Source organism: Canis lupus, chromosome 24, assembly GCF_048164855.1.
Source record: "Canis lupus baileyi chromosome 24, mCanLup2.hap1, whole genome shotgun sequence".
In the NCBI taxonomy this organism is placed as follows: Eukaryota; Metazoa; Chordata; class Mammalia; order Carnivora; family Canidae; genus Canis; species Canis lupus.
Genome location: NC_132861.1, coordinates 6,061,688 through 6,085,661, shown reverse-complemented (window position 1 = coordinate 6,085,661; position 23,974 = coordinate 6,061,688). Strand labels below are relative to the sequence as shown.

Here is a 23,974-nt window from a genome sequence, read left to right as displayed (position 1 = left end):
TTTGCTCATCAATCAGATGGAGGGTCTGAGAGAAAGAGGAATCAAGGATGACTCAAAAGTTTTCTGGCTCATTCACAAAGAGGGAGGAAGAGGGCTGGTTGGGATAAACAGGAGTTCAGCTTCTGCTTTGCTTTAACCCACAACCCTCTCTATGATCCAGTGTCTTTTCACACAATTGTTAATTGGGCCTCAACCCTCTTGGCCATCTTCTTTGACCTGATACAGCAAGTCTCCCCCTCTTGTAATAATTTTGTGCCTTTCTCATTCTCCCATCATGCAAGAATATTTGCCAAACATTATTTTCAGATGTTGGTATCATATAAACATTGAGATTATTCTTTTTTATCTTGGACACCAGCCATTGAAATCACTGCCCCCATCTGAGCAACAAATTCCTATTTTCTATGCAGGTTGTGATCTGCTGAAGAGAAAGGAAAAGTCCTTTAAGCCCCTTTTGCAAGAAACTTTCTGCTCCTGCAGGAGGGTCAAGTTGAAAAGAAAAGCCCCGTAACATTTGCAGGGAAGCACTGATAAACATTCCCATACTCTTCTCTTCCCACCTCTTCATAGCTAGCTCCTTAGCCTGTTTAATCCTATTGCATCCAGAAAGTTGCTTGTCAAAATGGTGATGGTTAGTGTGAGGTGTCAAAGTAAATTAGTAAATCTTTATGAACAATAAAGATAGACATGAAAAATACTCATTTTTGGAAAAGTGATTTGGAGCTAAAGTGGATTCCTATATTTGTCACTCTCCCTTGCATTCTGGATGGGATTAAGAGGAATTACAGGTGGCTGGTATGTTGGGAATGTCACAAAATCTTGAGCATCCCTGTGAACCTGAGTACTCTTGTAAATGACATCCATTGTGTGAATCAATAGAAAAAAGACTAAAGGCTGTTGACTTAGCTATCTAAAATCAGCTGTGTGGAGGGACTCAAGAAAGAAAGGACACATTCTCTGTCTTTACAAAGCTTAACATTTCATTAGAGACTCCAGATGTAAATGGAGAAAGGCCAATTAAATGCTAGCGTTTCCTGCACCCATGGGGTGCTGGGTTTATAGATCTGCTGTTACTTTTTCAGTGATCATCTCCCTCTCTTACAAACCCCCTCCCCCTGCCTCATCTCACACACAGGGCTCCATCCATGTTATTGATTGGTGCCTGCAGCAGGCGGGAAGTCCAACAAAGCAGCCTGAAAAAGAAGTAGAGGCAGCTGCTTCCCAGTAGGATTTGGGGTGGGTGTGGGTATCCATTGACACAAAACTCATTTGCCCCCACTGGCCTCAGATGGGAACAATAATAGCATCAACAGCAATAATCATAGCAGCTAACACGTAATGGTGACTGTGTGCCAGGCCCGTTTTCTCACTGAATTTTCCCATGACCAGGCTCTATTAACTCTTCATTTTCACAAATGAGACCAGTGTAGAGGGGTAAGGCAACCTGCTGGTAGTAACCCCCTCATAAATGATGGAGGTTTGTCTGACTCCAAAGCTTTTGCACTATTGGCTTCATGTTTAACCTGGCTTCAGAGTGTCATTTGATTCCTCTTTTTTGGTCAGAAGATATACACAAAAGCATGGTCTTCAGTTGATTGGTAGAAAAAATAAAGATTCTGAGCAGTTGATATAGGGAGAGCAATATTCAGGTTTTGAGTTACCTGAAAAAAAAAACCTGGGATGCCTGGGTGGCTCAATAGGTTGAGTGTCCAGCTCATACTTTTGGCTTAGGTCATGATCTTGGGGTCATGAGTTCGAGCCCCAAGTCCAGCTCCGAGGTCAGCAGGGAGTATGCTTGAGATTCTCTCCCTCTGCACACTGCCCCCCCAGCCACTCTCTCACAAATAAATTATTTTTTTTAAAAAGCCCATACTGGGGTCAAACCCCTGTAGCATGGGTTTAAGAGAGAATTAGAGAGATTGGAGACACAAAGTATAAATCCTTTTGAAGAATTTTGCTACATAGAGGAGCATTTCTACGAAGTGGAAAGAAGTTGAAAATAAAGTAAGCTAAATGCATTACCAATAGATCTTTAACTGGTAAATAAGTGAGATTTATTTATCAAATTATATAAATAGAATGCTAATCTTATATAATGTTGATATTATATGAAACAGCTTTCCCCACAAAAAAAAATGCATCAGTGCCTTGAAGAAATTACAGTTGCATACAGCAATGTTCTAGTATTATTTGTCATGTTCCTAGATTTATTTATCTTTACATGTGTGTGTGTCTCTCTCTGTCAACGCCCCTCTTTTTGGTAAGAACATACAAGTTCTAATCTCTTAGCGAATTTCAATTATACAACACAGTGTTATCAACTATTGGTCACTATGTCAGACCTTATTCATCTTATAACTAAACGTTTGTAACCTTTTACCGACCTTTCCCCATTTCCTTATATCCTAGCCCCTGGAAACCACATTTTTACTATTTTTATGAGGTTTTTTCTCTTTTTTTATATTTCACATATATCATACAGTAGCATCTTTTTTTTGTCTGGCATATTTCACTTAGCATAATGCCCTCTAGGCTCATCCATATTGTTGCAAATGACAGGATTTCTTTTTTAAGACTAAATAATTTGGGATGCCTGGGTGTCTCAGGCAGTTAAGTATCCAACTCTTTTTTATTTAAATATTTTATTTATTTATTTATTCATGAGAGACACAGAGAAAGAGAGAGGCAGAGTGAGAAGCAGGCTCCATGCAGAGAGCCCAACGTGGGACTTGATCCCAGGTCTCCAGGATCACGCCCGGGGCTGAAGGCAGGTGCTTAACCACTGAGCCACCAGGGCTGCCCAAGTATCCAACTCTTGATTTCAGCTCAGATCTTGTGATTGTAGGATCAAGCTCCACATCAGACTCTGTGCTCAGCACAGTTCCTCTCCTTCTGCTCCTCCCTTGCCTTCTCTCCCTATCTCTCTCAAATAAATAAAATCTTTTTAAAGACTAAATATTTTATATATATATATAAATATATTAGGGTGTATATAAATATATATTTATGTATATATAAATTTATTATATATACACACACACATCTCTTCAAGATAATGATTTTGTTTCCTTTAGACACATATTCAGAAATGGGATTGCTGAATTATATAGTTCTATTCTTAAATTTTGGAAGAACCTCCATACCATTTCCCACAGTGGCTGTACCAGTTTACATTCCCACCAATAGTGCATGAGGGTTCCCTTTTCTCCACATTCTTGCCAGCATTTGCTATCTCTGGTCTTTTGATAAAGGCATCTTAACAGGTGTGAGGTGATAGCTCATTATAGTTTTGATGTGCATTTCCCTGGTGATTAGCAGTGTTGAGTGTCTTTTAGTGTATCTGTTGGCCATTTGTATGACTTCTTTGGGAAAATGTCTATTTAGATTCTTTGCCCATTTTTTAATTGTTTTTCCCCCCCTTAGTTTTTGCTATTGAGTTGTATGAGCTCTTTCTATATTTTGGATATTAGACCCTTATAGGATATGTGTTTGCAAATATTTTCTCTCATTCCATAGGCTTCCTTTTCATTTTGCTGGTTTCCTTCACTGAAGCTTTTTAGTTTTATATAGTCCCACTTGTTGATTTTTTGCTTTTGTTGCCTTTGTTTTAGGTGTCAAATCCAAAAAGTACCAGGACCAATGTCAAGGAGCTTACCACCTATGTCTTCTTCTAGGAGTTTTATGGTTTCAGTCTTTAATCCATTTTGAGTTGATTTTTGTGTATGACTTAAACTGGGATCTGTCATATTCCCAGATATAAAATCCATCAAGTTTCAGCCTGATTTCCTATCCAGGGTGCTATGAAAACCAACACAGAAAAAATATTTGGATCTGAGTAAAAACATTAAAATTTTCATTTCAAAAGTTGAGAACTCTCAGGACCAAGACCAAATGTACAGTCATAGATGAAAACCCAACCACACATAATCCTTGGTTTCAACCAAATCATTTAAAAACACTTGTTAAAAAAAATAAAAAAATAAAAATAAAAACACTTGTTACCAAGAAAACAAATCTTTGTTTTTGTCCTTTGCCACAAGTGCTAAGCATAACAAGAATTATTGTAAACAGTAATGCAAAATGCTGGATAGTATGTTATTGTATCTCCATATGTATGTCCAGGCAATCTATAGATTTAACACTGCTTATCAATCAGTTTTTGATGAGCATTATCATCCTGTCCTTTTCCCTTGGAGCTGAAATTAGTTTGGTTTCCTGGCCTTGAGTATGTTTTTTGTGTTTGATGAACACAAAAATTTTGCTTTTAAGACACAAATTTTCAGAATACTGAAGCTTCTATTTTATTCTCAGCCATAAATCATCCTATTTTAATTTTTAAAATTACAGTTGTTTCCAAAGGCTATTTTTGTTGTGAAGGTGTTAATTATTTTCTGGGCCTAAACTGTGATAGCTGGCCTAATTATTGCAGTCCAACACTGAGCTTGGTTTATTATTGCTTTGTTTAGCTCCACTGAGGGACTGACCTGAAATGCTCTTCTTTTTAGAGCTGGAGAATAATGTGATCGGATTGTTGAAGCAGTTTCCTAACCAATCTCTCTGCTTTCATTTTCATCCTCACTCTCCAGCTCAATCTATTCTCAAGGTAGTAGCTGAATGAGACTTTTAGTGCAAAAATCATATCCTGTTGCTCCTCTCTTAAAACCTTCCAAGGGCTTTATTACATTCAGAAAATAAATCTTCAGGCCCTGCTAGGTCCTATATGATCTAGCCCCTGATACACACCACAACTTGGAATAAATCTCACAAACATAATAATGCACAAAAGAAAATATGCACAAAGAAATACATATTATTCCAAAGCAATTTTTCAAAACAGGCAAAATGATGTGCTGTGTTAAAAGTAATGATAGTTATTTTGGGAGAAGAGGGGGTGTATAGTAAGTAGAAGAGGGAATAAGTTTTCTGGGTTGTAGACTGTTCTATTTCTTAACACAGGTGTTGGTACAGGGTATGTTCACTTTATGATAATTCATTGAGTTGCATACCTACTATTAGTGCACCTTCCAGGAGGTTAATTATACTTCAGTAAAAATGTTTAGAGAGAGAGAATGAGAGGTGATGAAGAAGGCAAGCATAAAACAATTCTCTCAAGAAGCTTTAAAAGAGACTGGAGAAATGGAGTGGTAACTGGAAGGACGTGACTATGGGTGGACAGTTGGAGTGTGGGGAAGGAAGTGGAGTCAAAAGATTTTTGTTTGTTCACTTTTTAAGTAGAATCTTTGCCCTATGTGGCTTGAACTCATGTCCCTAAGATCAAGATTTGCATATTCTACCAACTAAGCCAGCCAGGTGCTCTTTGGAGTTTTTTCTTTTTAAATGGGAGATATTAAAGCATGTTTATTGTACTACGAGATCTACTCTGTATATAGGGACACTCATCCCCTCTTGACTACTAAGGACATTCCTCTAGCAATTGTCCCCTCTCCCTCTTTAATACTGGAGAGTTCCTAGGATGGGGATATAGGGAAAGGTCTAGAAAAGAGTATGGTACAAAGGATTTTGCTGATGACTGTATTCCAGAGAGTTTGGGCTCAAGGTGGGGTGGGAGATTGGGTCCAAATAGGAAATGTCAAGAGCTACAATGATGGTAGAGTAACACGAGAACCTTAAGACTTCTTCTGGTGGAGACAATTAAATAGGCATGGGACTAATTAGTCCATGTGGCCTTTGACGGGCAATTGTTTCTAATTATTGGCTCTTTGGGGATTGGTTTCACTTTTAGTGGTGGGGCAGATTGTGCTGTGATTGGAGGGAAAAAGAAAGGTGACAGCTGTCTTTATGGCCCTTATGTCACCTCTGGGGGAGATCTTGAACTTATAATGAATTCCTAGGTATGGGATTGTGGAATTAAAATACATACATTTAAAATCTTAACCAACATTGCCAAAAAGGTGATGCAAATTTAAACTCCTCTCCACATATGAGTTTTTCCCCACTCTATTGCCAACACGGAGCTAAAGTTTGTAACTTTTGCCAGATCTAGTAGTGGGACAATAGCTCATGTTTTTACTGATCAATGATTATCATAAACCTCTTCCCATACATTTGTTTTCCATATGCTTCTGCATGAAAATATTAACTTTGCCCATTTTTCTTTCTGGTTGCTTGTCTTTTCCTTATTGATTCTTTTTTAAATATTTGTTTATTTATTCATGAGAGACACAGACTGAGAGAAAGAGAGACACAGGCGGAGGGAGAAGCGGGCGCCTCTCAGGGAGCCCGATCCGGGACTCCTTCCCAGATTCCGGAATCACGACCCGAGCCAGCCGAAGGCAGGCACCCAACGGCGAAGCCACCCAGGCGTCTCTCCTTTTTGATTTAAAGAGCTCTTTTTATACTAAAGAAACAAGTCATTTGCCAGTTATATTAATTGAAAACTTCAAGTTTACAAAAACATCTGTTTTAATAATTGTTTTGGTTTTGATTTTTAATTCCTAACTCTTTAATATATTAGGAATTAATAATGTTGAATGTGGTAGGAATACAGCTTTACTGCTTCTATCTTTTCTCCCAAATAGCTATCACTGTTTCTGGAATAATCGACTTTCCCTTAACAGACTTGAAATGCTAACTTTATCCTCCCATTTTAAACATACTTACCATTCAACTCAAGAGGAGGACTCATCTGGATCCAGTCACATTCTATCAATCTAAAGACTTATCCGTCTTTCTCAGCACATCAAGTACTTGGCACTTACTTCGTATTCCTGAACTCTGTATCTGGGGTTACATTAATCTGGGCCTCTTACAGTGTTTCTGTTTCTTTCGTTTCCTACATATTGCTATTGACTGGAAATAAAACAACTAATCAGCAAATAACCAGAGTCTCCTTCCTACATCTGCTATAAAAATAGAAATTTATTACCTTATAAAATCTAATTCCTGGGAAATGGTTGATCTCTGAAAACATTGGCATTTCTTTAAAGTGCTCACATAATCTCTCTCACTCTCTTGTACTTTTCTCTGTGCACATATTCTCTTCAAGTACAGTCTTATCTTAGTGATAAGATCTAAGCTATTCAGTTTACTGGCCATTAGAAAGAATTCTATCAAAATTACTAAAATAAAACATAAATTTGTTTTGTATTTGAGTATTTGTTTTCTGGAGTGTTCATATCCCAAAATATGATTCTCAACAGCTCATAGTATTTTTTTAAATAACAAATTAATTTTTATTGGTGTTCAATTTGCCAACATACAGAATAACACCCAGTGCTCATCCCGTTAAGTGCCCCCCTCAGTACCTGTCACCCATTCACCCCCACCCCCCCTCCTCCCCTTCCACCACCCCGAGTTCGTTTCCCAGAGTTAGGAGTCTTTATGTTCTGTCTCCCTGTCCGATATTTCCTACCCATTTCTTCTCCCTTCCCTTCTATTCCCTTTCACTATTATTTATATTCCCCAAACGAATGAGAACATATAATGTTTGTCCTTCTCCGATTGACTCATTTCACTCAGCATAATACCCTCCAGTTCCATCCATGTCGAAGCAAATGGTGGGTATTTGTCGTTTCTAATGGCTGAGTAATATTCCATTGTATACATAAACCACATCTTCTTTATCCATTCATCTTTCGATGGACACCGAGGCTCCTTCCACAGTTTGGCTATCGTGGACATTGCTCATAGTATTGGATAAATGAGGCCTGGCTGGGGTTACTGGTGTATGTGTTCTCTCAATAACCCTGTATGATTACTTTCTCACGAATGAGAAAAAACACTCCAAAGGTTACACTAATAAGAGCACCCACTCCATATGCATGATGCTGAATATCCCATTCTCTAACCACTACATCTGATCCTACCCCCTACTTTATCCTTACATCTCAACACTCTGTCTAGTGCTGTGGTGCCAATTATTTTTTTTATCCATACTCCAATCCAATCATCCTCTTTACAGTGCCCTTCCCACCCTCCTTACCGAGCCAACATTCCCTGGTTCTTTTTTTCCCCCCTGAATGATATTTTTAAAAGAAAATTTGGGGGCATCTATGCGGTGCAGTCAGTTGGGCATCTGACTCTTGATTTTGGCTCAGGGGATGATGCTGGGGTCATGAGATCAAGCCATATATGGGGCTCCATGCTGGGCATGGAACCTACTTAGTATTCTTTCTTCCTCTCCCTCTGCCCCCTCCCCACACGCATGTATGTGCACTCACAGCTCATGACTAGCTAATATAACATTTTAAATTTATTTATTTAAGGTATTCCCCCTCAGAAATTAAGCTTCATGTGGAGGGTACTCAATAAGTATTTCTTGGCTAAAGATATCACACAGATACATTTTCATAACCATGCAAAGATATAATTATAATAGTTTGTAAAGAAAACTTAAAACTGAAGAAAAAATAAATCTCTGTCATTGGGAAACTATATTTTGAGATATTCTTAAAATAGAACACAGCTATTTAAAAGAATGAAGTCTTGACATAACAGTATGGAAAATGCCCATAAACAAGGAGGGGAAAAAATGAATGCAGAACAATACTATATGATTCTAATTTTGTTTGAAATCTAAATGTCTCTCCACATGCATAATTCATATGTTTTTGTGTGCATAAAAGAAAATCTAGAAGGAAACATACCAATCTGTTAAGAATGGTTACCTCCAGAGAGAACGGGATTTCAGAAGAAAGAGATTTTTACTCTGTTATACAATGTTGTTTGAATTTTATAAACCTAAGTTAGGTTTATAAAACAAATGAGTCTTTGAAAAGATCAAAATGGTACCAATGATTAGTGTTGTTTGATGGTGTCTGTGGGTCTAAATAAATAAAGGCAAGAAAGCAGAAATTATGAGGGGAAATGACCAGTGGGATACTGCATACTTTCAGCAAAGAAGGGACAGAGCAAAGCTTATCCAAAAATAAAGAGTAAAAAAGTATAATCAGCAATTATTTATTGAGCTCCTACTATGGGAAAGGTGCTATCTTCAATGAGGATATATTATGTGCATTTTCTCTAATCCTGGGAACAAACTTGCAAGTTAGGTATTAGTGCCTTAGATGATAAGAATGAGGCTCAGAGAAACTGAGTACTCATGAACCCTGAATAAAGAGAGAAGCAATGGAACTGGGGATCAAATATGCCATGCTGCCTCTCACATAAATGAGCCCCTAAAGCTGGCCTATGATGGTGCAAAAGAAACCCTAGACATGGAGATTAATAACTCAGGAGTATGGGGAAAAAAAAAAACCCAGGAGTAGGCTCCTTATTAACCTTAGAGTCAGGTGGAGAATCCAAATTGCTTATTCCCTCCCTGCTACAAAAATGCTTCAGCCTGACTCTGGTGGGAGGTGTGGAAAGTGGTGGGGGATGGGGATGAGGGTACCAAATATAAGTGTTGTTCTGCTTTCTGGCTAGTCACAGAGGAAGGGAGACAGCTTCTGAAAGAAACCCTCACTGTTTAGGGTCCTACAAAGCTGTAAGAGTGGCATGAAATGATATTGAGAATTGTGATTCTTTTTCCTCCTGTGTAGAGTGTCCTCATGAGCAGAGAGGCTGTAGGAAGGGAAGCAAAAACTCTTCAGCAAAATAATAGCAACTACTACTTAGGGAGGATCTACTGCATGCCAAGAACTTTATAAGTATGATCTTCAGTTCTCAGAGCCTGATCAGCTAAGTGAATATTGTCACCCCTGTTTCATAGAAGAGGAAACAGGTGTAACTAAGTAAATAATTAGCTCAAATTTATGCTGCTAATAAGTGGTGGAACTAGGCTTCAATCAAGCCACTCTGACCTCTAACCTCATGATTTTCCCAAGACTACTCTGGGAAGCTTAGGGGCTCATGTGTAAGGCAGTCACCCACTGCTGAACAGAAAAGAGCATTAGGCATTGCTGACAAAGAGTTAAGGGCCAGGGAATGTAATAGAGCAAGTCGTATTAGGGACATACTGTGGGAAGCCTAGACTGGCCATAGAAGGAACACAATCACCAATGGGTTTGCTTTGCCTTTAAGGGGTAGCAGGATACATGTGTAGACAGTGAAAAATAATTTTCAGTTGGAAGCCTGCTGTGACTAGCTTGCTTGCCAATGGGATCTGATTAGTATTCTTGAGCTTCCATTAGCATTTGAAGAAAATACCCAAATGACACAAAGCCAATTCTAGTGGCTGAGATTTAATATTTTAACTCAATTTCTCTAATGCAGCTAACCTGGCTAGGTACTCTCTTTTTGCAAACTATTTTGAGCCTCAACAAGCAAACCACTCATACAGGCACCTTCAAGTTCACCTCCACCAAACAATGCCAGAGGATGTGCCTTTTTGTAGAGTGAATTTACATCATTTGCTGAAAAGCTGGAGAACTGGGAGTATTTTTCCCAGCCATAGCTGGACCAGAGCCAAGGTTGTAAGTACAAACCCTTCAACAAGATCTCCCTGTAACTGCCCCTTGGACTGACACAATGCCACCCTGGGAGCAGCATTTTATTGCATCCTTTGTTGTAGGTTTTCCATTTTAGGGAGAATTGATAGTGATACTAAGTACAAACACACTCTCTGCCAGTCAGGGTCTGTGGCTAGGTTTTTAAAAAGGAGCTGGGAAGTCTTGTGGCCAGTAATAATATTTATATTGAAACTCAGCTCTTGCTACAGAGAGTGAGGGCAATAATGGTCAAGAAAGGAATCCCCTTCTCCATATACAATTCTTTTCACATGATGGGATCCCTGGGTGGCGCAGCGGTTTAGCGCCTGCCTTTTGCCCAGGGCACGATCTTGGAGACCCGGGATCGAATCCCACGTCGGGCTTCCGGTGCATGGAGCCTGCTTCTCCCTCTGCCTATGTCTCTGCCTCTCTCTCTCTCTCTGTGTGACTATCATAAATTAAAAAAAAAAAATTCTTTTCACATGACTCAAAGTAAGGGAGTATTTTGAGCTCAGAGCAAACCCTGCAGTCATTTCTCAGTTACTTAAGATTAGGATTAACCCTTTATAACGGCTTTTTTTAATGCCAAGATAATCCATTCATATTCAAATTTTTCAAACATTTTTTACTTCTAAAGAAAAAGAAATAACTTAATTGGTATCTCGCTCCTTAACCCTTCCTTTGTTTTTATTTTTTTAATTTTTATTTATTTATGGTAGTCACACAGAGAAAGAGAGAGAGAGAGAGAGAGGCAGAGACACAGGCAGAGGGAGAAGCAGGCTCCATGCATCAGGAGCCCGACGTGGGATTCGATCCTGGGTCTCCAGGATCGCGCCCTGGGCCAAAGGCAGGCGCCAAACCGCTGCGCCACCCAGGGATCCCCCTTCCTTTGACTCTATCGAAAACTTAGAGGCATTTTTGTCCAGGTCTGGACTCACTAACCTTATAAAAGAATTGAACTTCCTATTATTCTGGGAAAAAGTCTGGAGTGTTTTTTTAGCAAGATATTTAAAGTAATTATTTTGCCAATTATATGTCATAAAAGAGTAAGGTTTAGAGTGCTCCACAAGGAGAGAAAACCAATGTTTCAATCACACTGGCCTTCTTTTTTGATTATAGTAAATAAAATTTAAAATATTTTTAAAAAGCCAAAAAAACACCCCAAAATATTTTTTTCCAAAAATATTTTTAAAAAATAATATTCCCTTCTGATAGGGAATTAAATCCTACAAGTCTTTTTATCCTTCAATGCTTTATAAACAATAGGTTTAAGAGTATTAGAATACCACAACATGAGAAAAGCAGTATGAGACCAAAGCAGTAGGGGGGAAAATCAATGTTTATTCTTGTTTCTGTGTACCTACCCTAACATGCACATGGCTATGGGAAAGATTTCCTATTTTCTAGTAGCTTGTAGTCCAAAACTGAGCTCAACTTCAGGTCTGTGGAGGGAAATAACTGGCAAGGACTTTTCACAGTGCTTGCAGTACTGAGACCTATTGTTGGGGTTTAAAAGTGGCATGGGGTCTTACAAGGCCTAAGCCTTAGAATTTTTAAAGATTTTGCCTGTTATTTTGAAAGACACAAGAAAACAGCCTGAGACAAGATGAAAGGAGACAGAATTCAGTGTTTGATAAAACACACCCCTTCCCAACACCCTTACATTAGCCTTAATACTATTTGGAGAAGAAATAAGTGGAAAGGAATATACGTTTGCAGGGACTTCTTAGGATATATGGTTCAGCAGACTTTTCAGAACAAGTTTATCTATGTATTTTTGAAGTCTGTTTCCCTGAAGTTTCTCCCAGCAGTGCTCAAGCCCACCTTGTTTATTTTTATTTTTTTTTAAATATTTATTTATTTTATAGAGAGAGAGGCAGAGACACAGGAGGAGGGAGAAACAGGCTCCATGCCGGGAGCCCGACGTGGGACTCGATCTCGGGACTCCAGGATCGCGCCCTGGGCCAAAGGCCGGCGCTAAACCGCTGAGCCACCCAGGGATCCCCAAGCCCACCTTGTTTATAATCTGACTTTGAGAAATCTTTGCTTCCAGGAAAATATGAAAAAAACCTTTTTTTTCTGGAGTCTGATGAGTTAAATTCAGCAGCATACACATAAGTAATGTGGTCATGTGTGTGTGTCTTCCTGTTTTTTGTTTTCAGAAAGAACATTATTCTGAGATGTAAAAAGAATCTTGAAAAATACAGAGATAAGAAGTTTCACTGTCTTCCATAAGAGTGTCATATTTCCACAGTGATGAAACAAGCTCTTGATACCCGATTAACCAAGGTGATCTGTTGGCTTCCTGTTTTCTTATCCCATGTAACAGGCAGAAGGAAAGGGGAAAATCAATAGTGTGCCCAAGAGTTGCACAGAAAATTGACAGGTTCTGGCCTCAAGATTTTGTTATGTCAATGTCGAGTATTCAAAGAAATGACGTTTTCCAATGTTCATTGTTTTGCAAAAGTGGTGTTCTACTTTTAACAGTACCTTTAGAGTAATTTTATAAAACATGAAAGATTTAATAATAATGAGAAAGCACCTGCCTTCACATAAGCAGTTTCCATTGCCATTAATATGAACTAAAGGGATCAAAACCCTACCCTCCTTTTTTGGGTTTTTACTCTTTTTAGTCATGCTTTAAAAACCCTCTGGTCTACTCTCGAACCTTTGAGTTTTCCCACAACTATACTTAGGGCATAAAAATGTTTTTACTTAATTCTCTTTCTGACCGACCAAAGCAATTTCTGAAACCCGCTTCCTCAGCAAAATCTTTCTCAATCACCTAGTCTAGAAGTAATTATCCTCTCAGTGCTGACTTGTCCAGTTCAGAAGAGCTATTCTCCTTGTGCTTCACCTCTTGACATCTGCCCTTAACATGCATGTGATAAATCTAACAGTGGCTCCCAGACCTGGCTGCCTAATCATTCTATGCAGGGTACCAGGCCCCATTCTAGAAATATGGTATCAGAATCTCTGGGATAGGAGTTCTGTTATATATAGTTTTCATAAATCCACAAGTGTGTATGACGCACTGCCAGGTTTGGAAGTCAGTGATGTACGGTTTTACTCTCTGTTTTCATGTCCTCTAAGGCATCTGCATCCATTTATATGCATTGGTTTTTGTTTTGTTTTGAGAAAGTATGCATTAGTGGTAGTGGGGGGGGGGGTGCAATCAGAGGGAGAGAGAGAATCCCAAGTAAGCTCCCTGACGAATGCAGAGCCCAGTATGAGATTCAATCTCACCATCCTGAGATCATGACCTGAGCTGAAATCAAGTCGATGCTTAACCAACTAAGCTACCCGGGCGCCTCTATATGCACTGGGTTTTTAAGTAGGATAATCAGATACCTGCAACATATCTGGCCATGTTAAAATGTGGATTCCCAAGTATTAGCCCAGCCAAGTCTACCAATTTGACCCTGTAGGGTATGGCCTGGGAATCTGTATTTTAACAGGCTGCCCCCATCTCTTCCCCAAAGTGATTTCCCTATATAGGAGTCACACTAGAACACCTACACGGACTAGGCAAGTCACTTCAATAAGTGAGGCAAGTTAGATGGGAGGTGACCAAAGTGAAACTGATGCCCCATAAAGAGGGGTAGGCACTGCTTGCCTCAGCAGTTTGTTACTATTTTGTCACATTAGAAATAGAACCAGTACTGCCTAAGTTTTTAATTTTTCAGAAACTAGAGATTCAGAGAAACTTCCCACAATTCAAAAAGCAACCAGCAAACAAATACAGTTGCCACTGGCAAGTTGTACTCTTTGCCTTTGAGGGTTTTACCAAAATATCTCGAACCTCTGGTAATTTACAATGTCATGAGACACTATGAGCCTGCCCAAGTGACTCCTTATGATGAATTATACTAGAATTGCAGGGTTAGAAGGCCCTTATGAATCATCTGGGCCAATCTACCATCTAATGTTTGATCTAAGTAAGCACCCAACTTTAACATTCCCTCTACCCCAGGGTGATGACTCCCCAAACCATATTACCTCTCATCCAGATCTCCCACCTGTGCTACACAAATCTGAATGCCTCTTGGATATCCTATACACAGCATGTCCCCACATAAAACTGTCATCTTCCAGTACCAGACCTCCAAATGCTCTTTCCCTGTGTTCCCTTAGTGGTCATTTAATACTATCTGTCCAGCTACCAAAGCCAGAAACCCATGTGTTTGTTAGCTTTACTTCTTCACAATCCCCATACTGAATCATCTACTAAGTCTTGCTAACTCTGTCCCCTTAACATTAGCCAGATTTATCTACTTCTCTTCATTCCCACTGCCAATGACTTATTTCTGGCTATCTCTTGCCTGGATTACCAAAATAGCTACCTCCTTTCCCTAATTGGTTTTAGCCCCCTTCAATTCATTTTGCCTTTAATTCACTGGAAACCAGAGTGGTGATCCTAAAATGCAAATCTGACTACATCAATATTATGACAGCAATGAGCACCATGATAAGTTCAATCAAGGCAATATCACATGGCCCTTGGCTGTCTCTTTGCTCCAGTCTTTCTCCATCCCACACCTGAACTCCATGAATAGCTCTGTGGAATTTCCTTTACTCCCCCATTTGTTCTATGCAGTCCTTTCCTTGGTACCTTTGCAAATGCAGTTCTCACTGCCTGAAAACTCATCTTCCTCACTGGTCCCCACATCTCCACCATCTGGCTACAGCTATGCCTCTGGATTCTTAAAATCTCAGCTTAATTATTATCACCACGATTATCACATACAGGTATTGAATGCTTTGTATGTTCCAGGGCACATTTTAGGGGTTTCTACACACATCTCACTTAACCTTCATAACATTAGGAGGCAAGTACTTTTTCACTAATTTCAGAGATGAGGTTATCTGAGATGCCACTATCCTTGAAAGCCTCCTGTGAGTTTCCTGAATAGATGCATGATGCTTCTAGGACCCCAGTAGTACTCATATTCTCCCCTGTCACAGCATTCACCAAACTCCACCATAAATATGTTTTACCTGTCTCTTCCAGTAGACTCCATGCTCCTGGATATAGAAGGTAAAAAAGACTATGCCTCATTTATAGTTGTATCTCCAGCATTTAAGACAGTACCTCTCAAAGAAATAATTGCTGAACAAATTAATAAGTGACCGAATAATTCTTGAATTATTCAATATTTGAGTGTTCTCCTTTAAACATACGAAAGTTGTGTTTATAAACATTACCAATTACTGTCATTTCTGCCATGCTGGGAGACCATCTAATTCATATATTTGAAGAGAGGGGAAGGAAATACGTCTAATCAGATTGATAAACCATTAATGAAAACTATACTGATGGCTACACATTAACTTTCATTCTTCCATCTATCTTTACTTCACATGGGTTCCTAAGTACTTGACTATGTCTCTTGCTTTCCTCTATCATAGTCATTACTCAAACTCACACCCTACACCTCTTGGCTCCACATCCAAGCACCTGTGCATCCGTCCATTCATCCAACCAGCAAGATGGCTGATGTTGAAAATATAGAAGTGATCAAGACTAAGACCTTAGTCTTTCTCTTGGGAAAAAGTCTAATAATTTCTCTGGCCACAGGAAGGGCTCAATAAATGTTTGTTTCCACCCTTACTCCTTGTTCAGACAGGGCCAGTGTCTGCTGTATCACCAGTGTGAAGCCTGCAAGCTGTCACTTTTTCTAGGCAAACTTCTTGCACCTTTTTCATTGCAAAAGTAGTACTTCAACTGTCTCATGACCAGCCAACTTGATTCTACAAGGGAAAGTCCTGCTTTTTTTTTTTTTTTTTTTAATGGGCTAAAGCCCAACTGTTTCTTTTTCCTTGGCTGAGAGTTGAACTTACTTGGAAGAGCATAATTTAGAAACAAACTTGGACACCTGCATGAAGTTCAGGATCATGGGAAGCAGCACTGGAAAAAACAGAGCTTTAACAATCAATCTAGTAGCCTTGCTCTTCATATTGAAAGGAAAAGGGGGTCTGAGAACAGCAAGGAGCCAGGACTCTTGAGGTCTTCTGCTGACTTCCCAGCCACAGGCTGTCTCTCATGATCCACATGTGCACCTAAGGAAATTCTGATGCAAAGTAAAAGTCCCAGTAACAACAAAGACCAGTTGTGAACATAGGAAGTGGTCTCAAGTGCCCAAAATACCTCAACAGGTTTTCTTACAATGTCTAAGCAATCACTCCTAAAAACAAGCATATAAACAGTCAAGCACACATTTGTAATAATAAGCATAGAATCTTAATTGGAAACTTTTAGTTCCTTTATAAAGTTTGTCAAACATCTACAGGTTCCATCATCATGGCATCCTCAAAGAAAAATTATACAATTTAACATAAAAATTAGGCTATGCCTAATCTTACTTTTCAAAAAGTAAAATTAAATTCCCTACATTGTACTACTAAAAGAGGGAACACATATTTATTAAACAAAACAAAGATAGATTACCATTTTCAGGGTCAAAACTGAATATTTTCTTTAACAATAAAACTTATATAATGCATAAGAACATTTCAGTGAAATATAAAACAAATATTTTTCTCCCCTAACTTTCGGCAGTCTTTTCTAATACCAGTAGGGAGGAGAAGGTAAAAAACAAAGAAAGATCTATTAGGCTGTAAATGAAGATCCAGAAAGAAAAATCTACCTATTAGCTATCATTTCACTCAAGGGATTATCAAATGCAAAAACAAACACATTAATTTATTCATTAGGAGTCAAGTAAGGAGATAAACACCTCTCTCAAACTAAGATATCTTAGTTTGAATAGTGAATAACAAAGGAAGCTCTCTAAAATGTCAAATCTAGAAAGATACCACCTAGAAATGAGAGACAGTAATTCACAGTGATACTAAAAATAAGAATCAGATTGCAACATCTACACTCATGCTGGAGCATCAAAGTACCTCTCTAATCTGGACCTTCCTTATAGTGGATCATAAATTGTGGAATCTTTTTTGAAAAAAAAAAAAAAGTCCAGGTCACCAGGCCATTTGTTTTTGTGGTGCTCTGGCTGGGGGAGATACAAGTATATATGAAGATAAGTGAAAGCGGATGGCTAGCACTTTTGCTATCTATCTGCAGAAGCTTTTAGCACATTTATCAGAAGCCACAGAGTGCAAACTCTTTTGATATTAGGTCTCTGGGTGTAGCTTTCAAGATCAGTCTTTTCCATTCTTCCTGTATTGTCAAACTGCAACCAACAGGTGGTCTAGAGTGTGAATTTCAAACATGTGCTATTAATATGCCCAAAACTGTTGCTGCAAAGGGGAAAGAAAATCACATTAATTGAATCCTGGCCTGTTCTTACTCATAATGTCACAAATATAGTTTCTATGTCCTAAAGCAATATGAAATGATTTATAAAATCATGTGGAATCTTCAGGTGAATAAGTCCATTAAAATATGTATTTTCATTATTATTAAAAGTAACTGTTGTCTTACAACAATTCTCCAACAAAAAAACTACACACAGAAGTATAGGTCTACACTTGAAAAAAAGTTTCAATCTTTTTCATTTACCCTGGTTTTACTGTTGGTATACTGATGATCATTAGCAACAGTATTATAAATGTAGATAATTTATATTTCAAAATTTCTTTGTAATTATCTTTAAAATATTTTTCTCATAAATGTTTTTTGGGAAGGTCATTATTATTCCCATTTTAAAGATGTCGTATGGAAAATAATAATAGCACCTACCTCAAAGGATTGTTTCAAGGATTCATTAGATCATCCACATTAAGTACACATAGCATTTAGCACATTACTTATTGAGTGCTCAAAACATGTTAGCTATTATTAATATGCAAAAGTATTAGTAACTATATTATGGTTATCAGAAGTCTATTTAAAAAGGCCAGGCTGGTTTGGATCTTCTCCTAAAATGGGATAATTCTTCCAAAAAATAAAGATACCATTGTTTATATAACAAGGATTTAAATAAAAACTTGAAACATTTTTTTAAAAAAATAACATTGTTTATATGTACCTATTCATCTGCCTAGAATCCTTTTGCCCTCCTTACTCCCAATAGCTCTACTTGGCTAATTCTTATTCTTCAGATCTCAGCTTAGATAGTATATTTCTAGATTATACTACATATACTAGAGTGCTCCTTCTACATGCCCCAGGGGGCATCACAATTGCTTGCTTCTATGTCTGCATCCCTATCACACTAAGGCAGGGATCACATCTTTCTATACACTATATTCTTGGTGCTTACCACAATGCTAGAACAGAATGGATGCTCCATAAATATCTGTGATACGAGGACATCTAGAATCTGAAATCAGCCCAATTCATGTTGGAAGATCAGATTTTCATTTAGTATGATTGACTACTCCCAGCCAAAGAGATAAAGAAGCAGCCAGTTAGGGGGCCAGTTGAGGGGGAGGCTGGTGAAATGGGATGTGGCATCATAGAAGCAGAGGGGCTGGAGGGGCTCTGGAGGAAATCAGGTCCCACTTGGCCACTAATGGTCACACTTAGCAGTGCCACATCCAGATTTACTAATTCTGGATATCTAAATACCAGCCCTGCAGTATGGGGAGTGAGAGCCTGCATTAAATGCATCTGGTCCCAATCTAAAAGACTTCTGATCAGACTACTAACAATGAAATGCAAGCTAGAGGACCCTAATGGCTGGAATGAAAGAATCCAATCTGATTGAAGATCCCAGAGGACTTACCAGACAGTTGGGATGTGTTGTGCACGTCTGGCCCAGCACAGAATTGCAGTGCTGAGGAAGAAACTTTGAGACTTTAGGAACAGCTGATGGAAAATGAACTGAAATGTTCTGATTTGTTATGGCAGCTGCATCATAGGAAGGGATGACTTTAGAATAGTATCTGACAGCATGGAAAGAATTAAGAGAGAGAGCTTTGCTGGGAATTCGAGTTTTATACATATCACCAATTGCATTCTCTGAAGTAGAGCTGGACTGACCTTTAAGAAAATAGAAAACAAATACCCATCAGTATTCACAACTCTGTAACTTGGAATTACTGTATTGAAATCAATTGTCCTCGATTTCATTTCCTCATGTTATAAATTTATACTACTCATATATTCCAATGCTGATGGAAAAATAGTCAACTTTTTAGCAGTGGCAGCTAGTGCAACACACATACTATAAATCAGTGTTACTATGTCATCAAAAGACAGAGTTTATTTTATTTTTTTAAATATTTATTTATTTATTTATTTATTTATTTATTTATTTATTTGAGATAAAGAGAGAGAGAGAGGCAGAGACATAGGCAGAGGGAGAAGCAGGCTCCCTGCAGGGAGCCTGATGCACGACTCAATCCCAGGACCCTGGGATCATGACCTGAGCCAAAGGCAGATGCTCATCCACTGAGCCACCCAGGTGCCCCAAAAGACAGAGTCTAGAGAAGCATCAGATATCTGTGCCTGTGTGTGTATGTATGTGTGTGTGGCTTTCACCATAATGAAAATTGTGGCTATCCCTATGACCCCTACAAAGCAAGGAAGAATGTTGGAAAATAGAACTCTAGTCAGTCACAAAGTTTGGCTGATTTTCTTTCAACGAAGTGGGTTGTATAATTATATATCTATATTCTATACGGTAACTACAATGCATGAAAAGATTTAAAAATATGTTATGAATGTTACCAATCTGAATCTGAAGTAACACTGTGAATACCTACTTATTTTCTTTTGGATATTAATAATAATGAAAGTAAAGACATTTTTGTCTATTTTACATACAAATGTATCTAGCATATTTGTGAAAAATCATTTTGGCAAATATGTACAGAGATTTATGGAAAAAAACAGGTAAGGGAACCTAATAAAATCTAAACACTGAATTAGATCAGTGCTTCTGTGTTACAAGTCAGACATTAACAGACACCTGGTGACATCACGAGGTCATTTCACTTATCCAGCCTTCAATTTACTGACCTAGGTGGTAAAAGTGACTTTGGAAGACTTAACTGATTTTAACTGTTCCAGGACTCTTTCAAAAACAATTTGGCAACCTGCATTATGAGCTATATTATGTGCTGACATTCTGGAACTCATTCCTTACACACTTTCAGGTATCTAGCCCAAGGAAAAGTCCAAAATATAGAAAAATCTATGTATAGGGAAATATCTCCTATATTATAGATAGAATCACTCTCCCCACAAAACTACAAACACTAAAAGTAGCAACTGGAAGATCATTAAGAAGACTTTTCTAGAATTTATTTGATAAACCACTAAATTAATTAAAATGGTGATAAGGGCTACAAAATAAAAAATTAAAGTATATATAACATGATGTTAAGTACAAGAAGAAGGCAATAAAGTCGGGATGTCCAATGTGAGTACTATTGTAGAAAAATATACCCAGAAAAAGACTTGAAGGAAATATATTAAAAATGAACAGTGATAGCTGGGCTCATGAAGGACTAATATTGCTTTCCAAATAGAAAACCATGTATAAATAAAATTCAAATTGGAGGGTCTGACTCAACGACCTTCAAGGTCTTCTCCAAGTTGAACATGGCGTAAAGTCTATGGTCCTAGCATATCTGTGTCTTCACGGGAGCAGCTGCTTTAGGTGATGAAAACTGAGAGACGCTGGGGCACAGAGAGGCCTGAACTTAGCACCAGGAAAACAGTGCTTCAGAGTTTCTGCAGAACATAAATAGTGAGAACGCAGAAGTAAGCACTGGATGTCCAAGAGGTAACACTGACAGGCATATGCCTGGGGCCTGACCTCTTGCTAATTTAATCCAAGGTGACATAATCATTCTGGGTGATATTCAGCCACCACTCCTTGAAGTAGATTAATCATGGCTCATGGCTACTTTTTCCTTTCTTCTTCTCCCTTCTCCCCTAAGTCAGGAGAGAAGTCTAAATTAACTAATAAAACACCCTGAAGCTTAATTTGATTTTAGAACAAGGAGAGCTATATTCTATTTTTGGTCTCTTTCTCTTTTGACTTTAGTCAGCATCCCTAGTAACATCATTTGTTCCTATGGCTTTGACTACGTCCACATATCATGCACAGTGCCTCTACTATAGCATTCAAAGTACCACAGGAATCATATTTGCTTTTGTAACTTTCTCTGCTACTAATTTGCCAGCTTCGTAAGAACAAGGAAGCATCTTTATCCTCGTGCCCCCATTTTTCAAGGAGGGACATTTAAGCTGAGAACTAAGGGAGTTCCCCAGGCACAGCATGGAAAGAACATTCCCAGATAAGGGGAGGTGAAGTAAACAAGTGGAATCCTTTCAAAGAAGTCAGCACAAGAGTGACCTCAGACCTGGGCACGGAAGACAGATGTAAGCGTGTCCTGTCACCTAGCAACCAACATGAAGATTAGCAGCGTGGTACCTTACTGGGCTCTCAGTGAAGAATAACCTTCAGAATAGAAAAGTCACAAGCTGGTAGCAGTGTTCTTTTACTCTGGCTCTGCATTTTTCTATCTTCTTATTTCTACAAGTACATGGGCATGCCTCCCAGTTGGTAAATACTTGTTCCACAAGAAATATGCATATAGGGAAGGTTTCTTGAGTACAGACTGTATGCTAGTCATTGCTCTAGGTAGAAGAAATACAGCAATGAACAGAACAGGCAAAAAAAAAAAATTTCCCTGTCTTCACAGAATTGTTATTCCAGTGGGAGAAGACAGGCAATAAGAAATATCCAAGTGGGACACCTGGGTGGCTCAGTGGTTAAGCATCTGCCTTTGGCTCAGGGTGTGATCCTGGGATCTGGGATTGAGCCCCGCATGGGGCTCCTTGTAGGGAGCCTGATTCCCGCCCCCCCACTCCGTATCTCTCATGAGTAAGTAAATAAGATCTATAAAAATAAATAAATAAATAAATAAATAAATAAATAAATAAATAAATAAATAATTTTAATTAAAAAAATGACCATATCCAAGTAAAGAATATTAGAAGGAAATACGTGCTAGGAAAAAAATAGAGTAGAGAAAGTATATAAGAAGTCTCATGCACTATGTGATGCTGGAAAGGAGTATGCAGTTTTAATTGAGTGGTTGAGACTCACTGAGGAGGTGACATGTTAGCAAAGATGTGAAGGAGGTAAATAGTCAATATGCTAAATGCTCAGTACATAGTTAGTACTCAATTAATTTGAGTACTTCCCTTTCCTTTAGATTCTATTCATGTAACAAAGTCACCAATGTGCTTATCATCGATCAGTAATATGCAAAAGGGCCTGGATGCCTATCTTACACCATACACAAAAATTAACTCAAAATAGATTGAAGACTAAACATAAAACCTGAAACCAAAAAAAAAAAAACCTGAAACCATAAAACTCCTAGAAGAAAACAGGGAGTAAGCCTCTTGACACTGGTCTTGGAGACCAGTGGTCTTGGTCTTCATGATTTTGTGGATTTGACACCAAAAGGAAAGGCAACAAAAGCAAAAATAGACAAGTGGGACTGTAATATCAAGCCAAAAATCTTCTGCACAGCAAAGGAAACCATCAATCAAATGAAAAGGAAACCTATGGGATGGGAGAAAACATTTGCAAGTCATATATCTGGTAAGGGGTTAATATCCAAAATACATAAAGAACTCCTATAAGTCAATATCAAAGAAACAAACTGATTTAAACATGGATAGAGCATCTAAATAGGCATTTTTCCAAAGAAGACATAAAGTGGCTAATGGCTAAGATACTCAACATCATTAATCATCAAGGAAATGTAAATCAAAACCACAATGAGATATTACCTCACACCCATTAGAATGGCTATTATCAAAAAGATAAGAGATAATAAGTGTTGGTAAGGATATATATACTTGTGAACTGTTGGTGGGGATGTAAATTGATGTAGCCACTGGAAAACAATATGGAGGTTCCTCAAAAAAATTAAAATAGTGTTACTATATGATCCAGCAATCCTATTTCTGGGTATTTATCCAAAGAATATAAAAATACTAACTCAAAAAGATATAGGCACCTCTTTGTTCATTGCAGCATCATTGACAAGTGCCAAGAACCTAGTATCCATTGATAGATAAATGGGTAAAGAAAATGTGATAGATATAGATCTATAAACACACACACACTGAAATATTATTCAGCCATAAAAAAGAATGGAATCTTGCCATTTATGACAATATAGATGGACCTTAAGGGCATTATGCTTTGTGAAATAAGTTAGAGAAAGAGGAATACTGTATGATCTCATTTATATACAGAATCTCAAAAAATAAGCACATAAAAATCAAGCTCAGAGATACACAGAACAAACTGGTGGTTTCCAGAGATGGGGCTTGGGGGATGAAATGGGTGAAACCAGTCAAACTGGTATATACTTCAACCAGGTATAAAACTTCCTGGTACAAAATAGAAAAGTCATGTGGATATAATGTACAGCATGGTGATTACAATCAATAATACTATACTATATATTTGAAAGTTGCTGAGGGACTAGATCTTAAAAGTTCTCATCACAAGAAAAAGAATATTATAATCTTGTTGACAGATGTTAAGCAGACTTACTGCAGTGATCATTTCACACTGTATATAAATAACAAATCGTCATCTTGTATACCTGAAGCTAATATAATGTTATATGTCAATTACTCC

The 23,974-nt window shown here is 38.2% G+C and overlaps 1 protein-coding gene across 12 annotated transcripts in view; it reads right to left on the bottom strand.

The window, feature by feature from the left end:
- Window positions 1-23,974, bottom strand: part of SOHLH2 (spermatogenesis and oogenesis specific basic helix-loop-helix 2) — a 73,814-nt gene that overhangs the window by 5,710 nt on the left and 44,130 nt on the right. For 4 of the 12 annotated variants that reach the window (XR_012017057.1, XM_072797405.1, XM_072797408.1 and 1 more), the window contains one exon: window positions 19,079-19,335. The exons of 2 other annotated variants lie outside the window; for them this stretch is intronic. Coding sequence is in view for 7 of the 10 variants with exons in the window: in XM_072797405.1 (XP_072653506.1) it covers window positions 19,079-19,335 (257 nt within the window). In the remaining 3 variants the exon portion in view is untranslated. Of the gene's footprint in view, window positions 1-16,606; window positions 17,649-19,078; window positions 19,336-22,309; window positions 22,883-23,974 lie in introns of those variants that run through there. 6 more of the 12 variants (XR_012017056.1, XM_072797407.1, XM_072797406.1 and 3 more) reach the window with 4 other exon arrangements.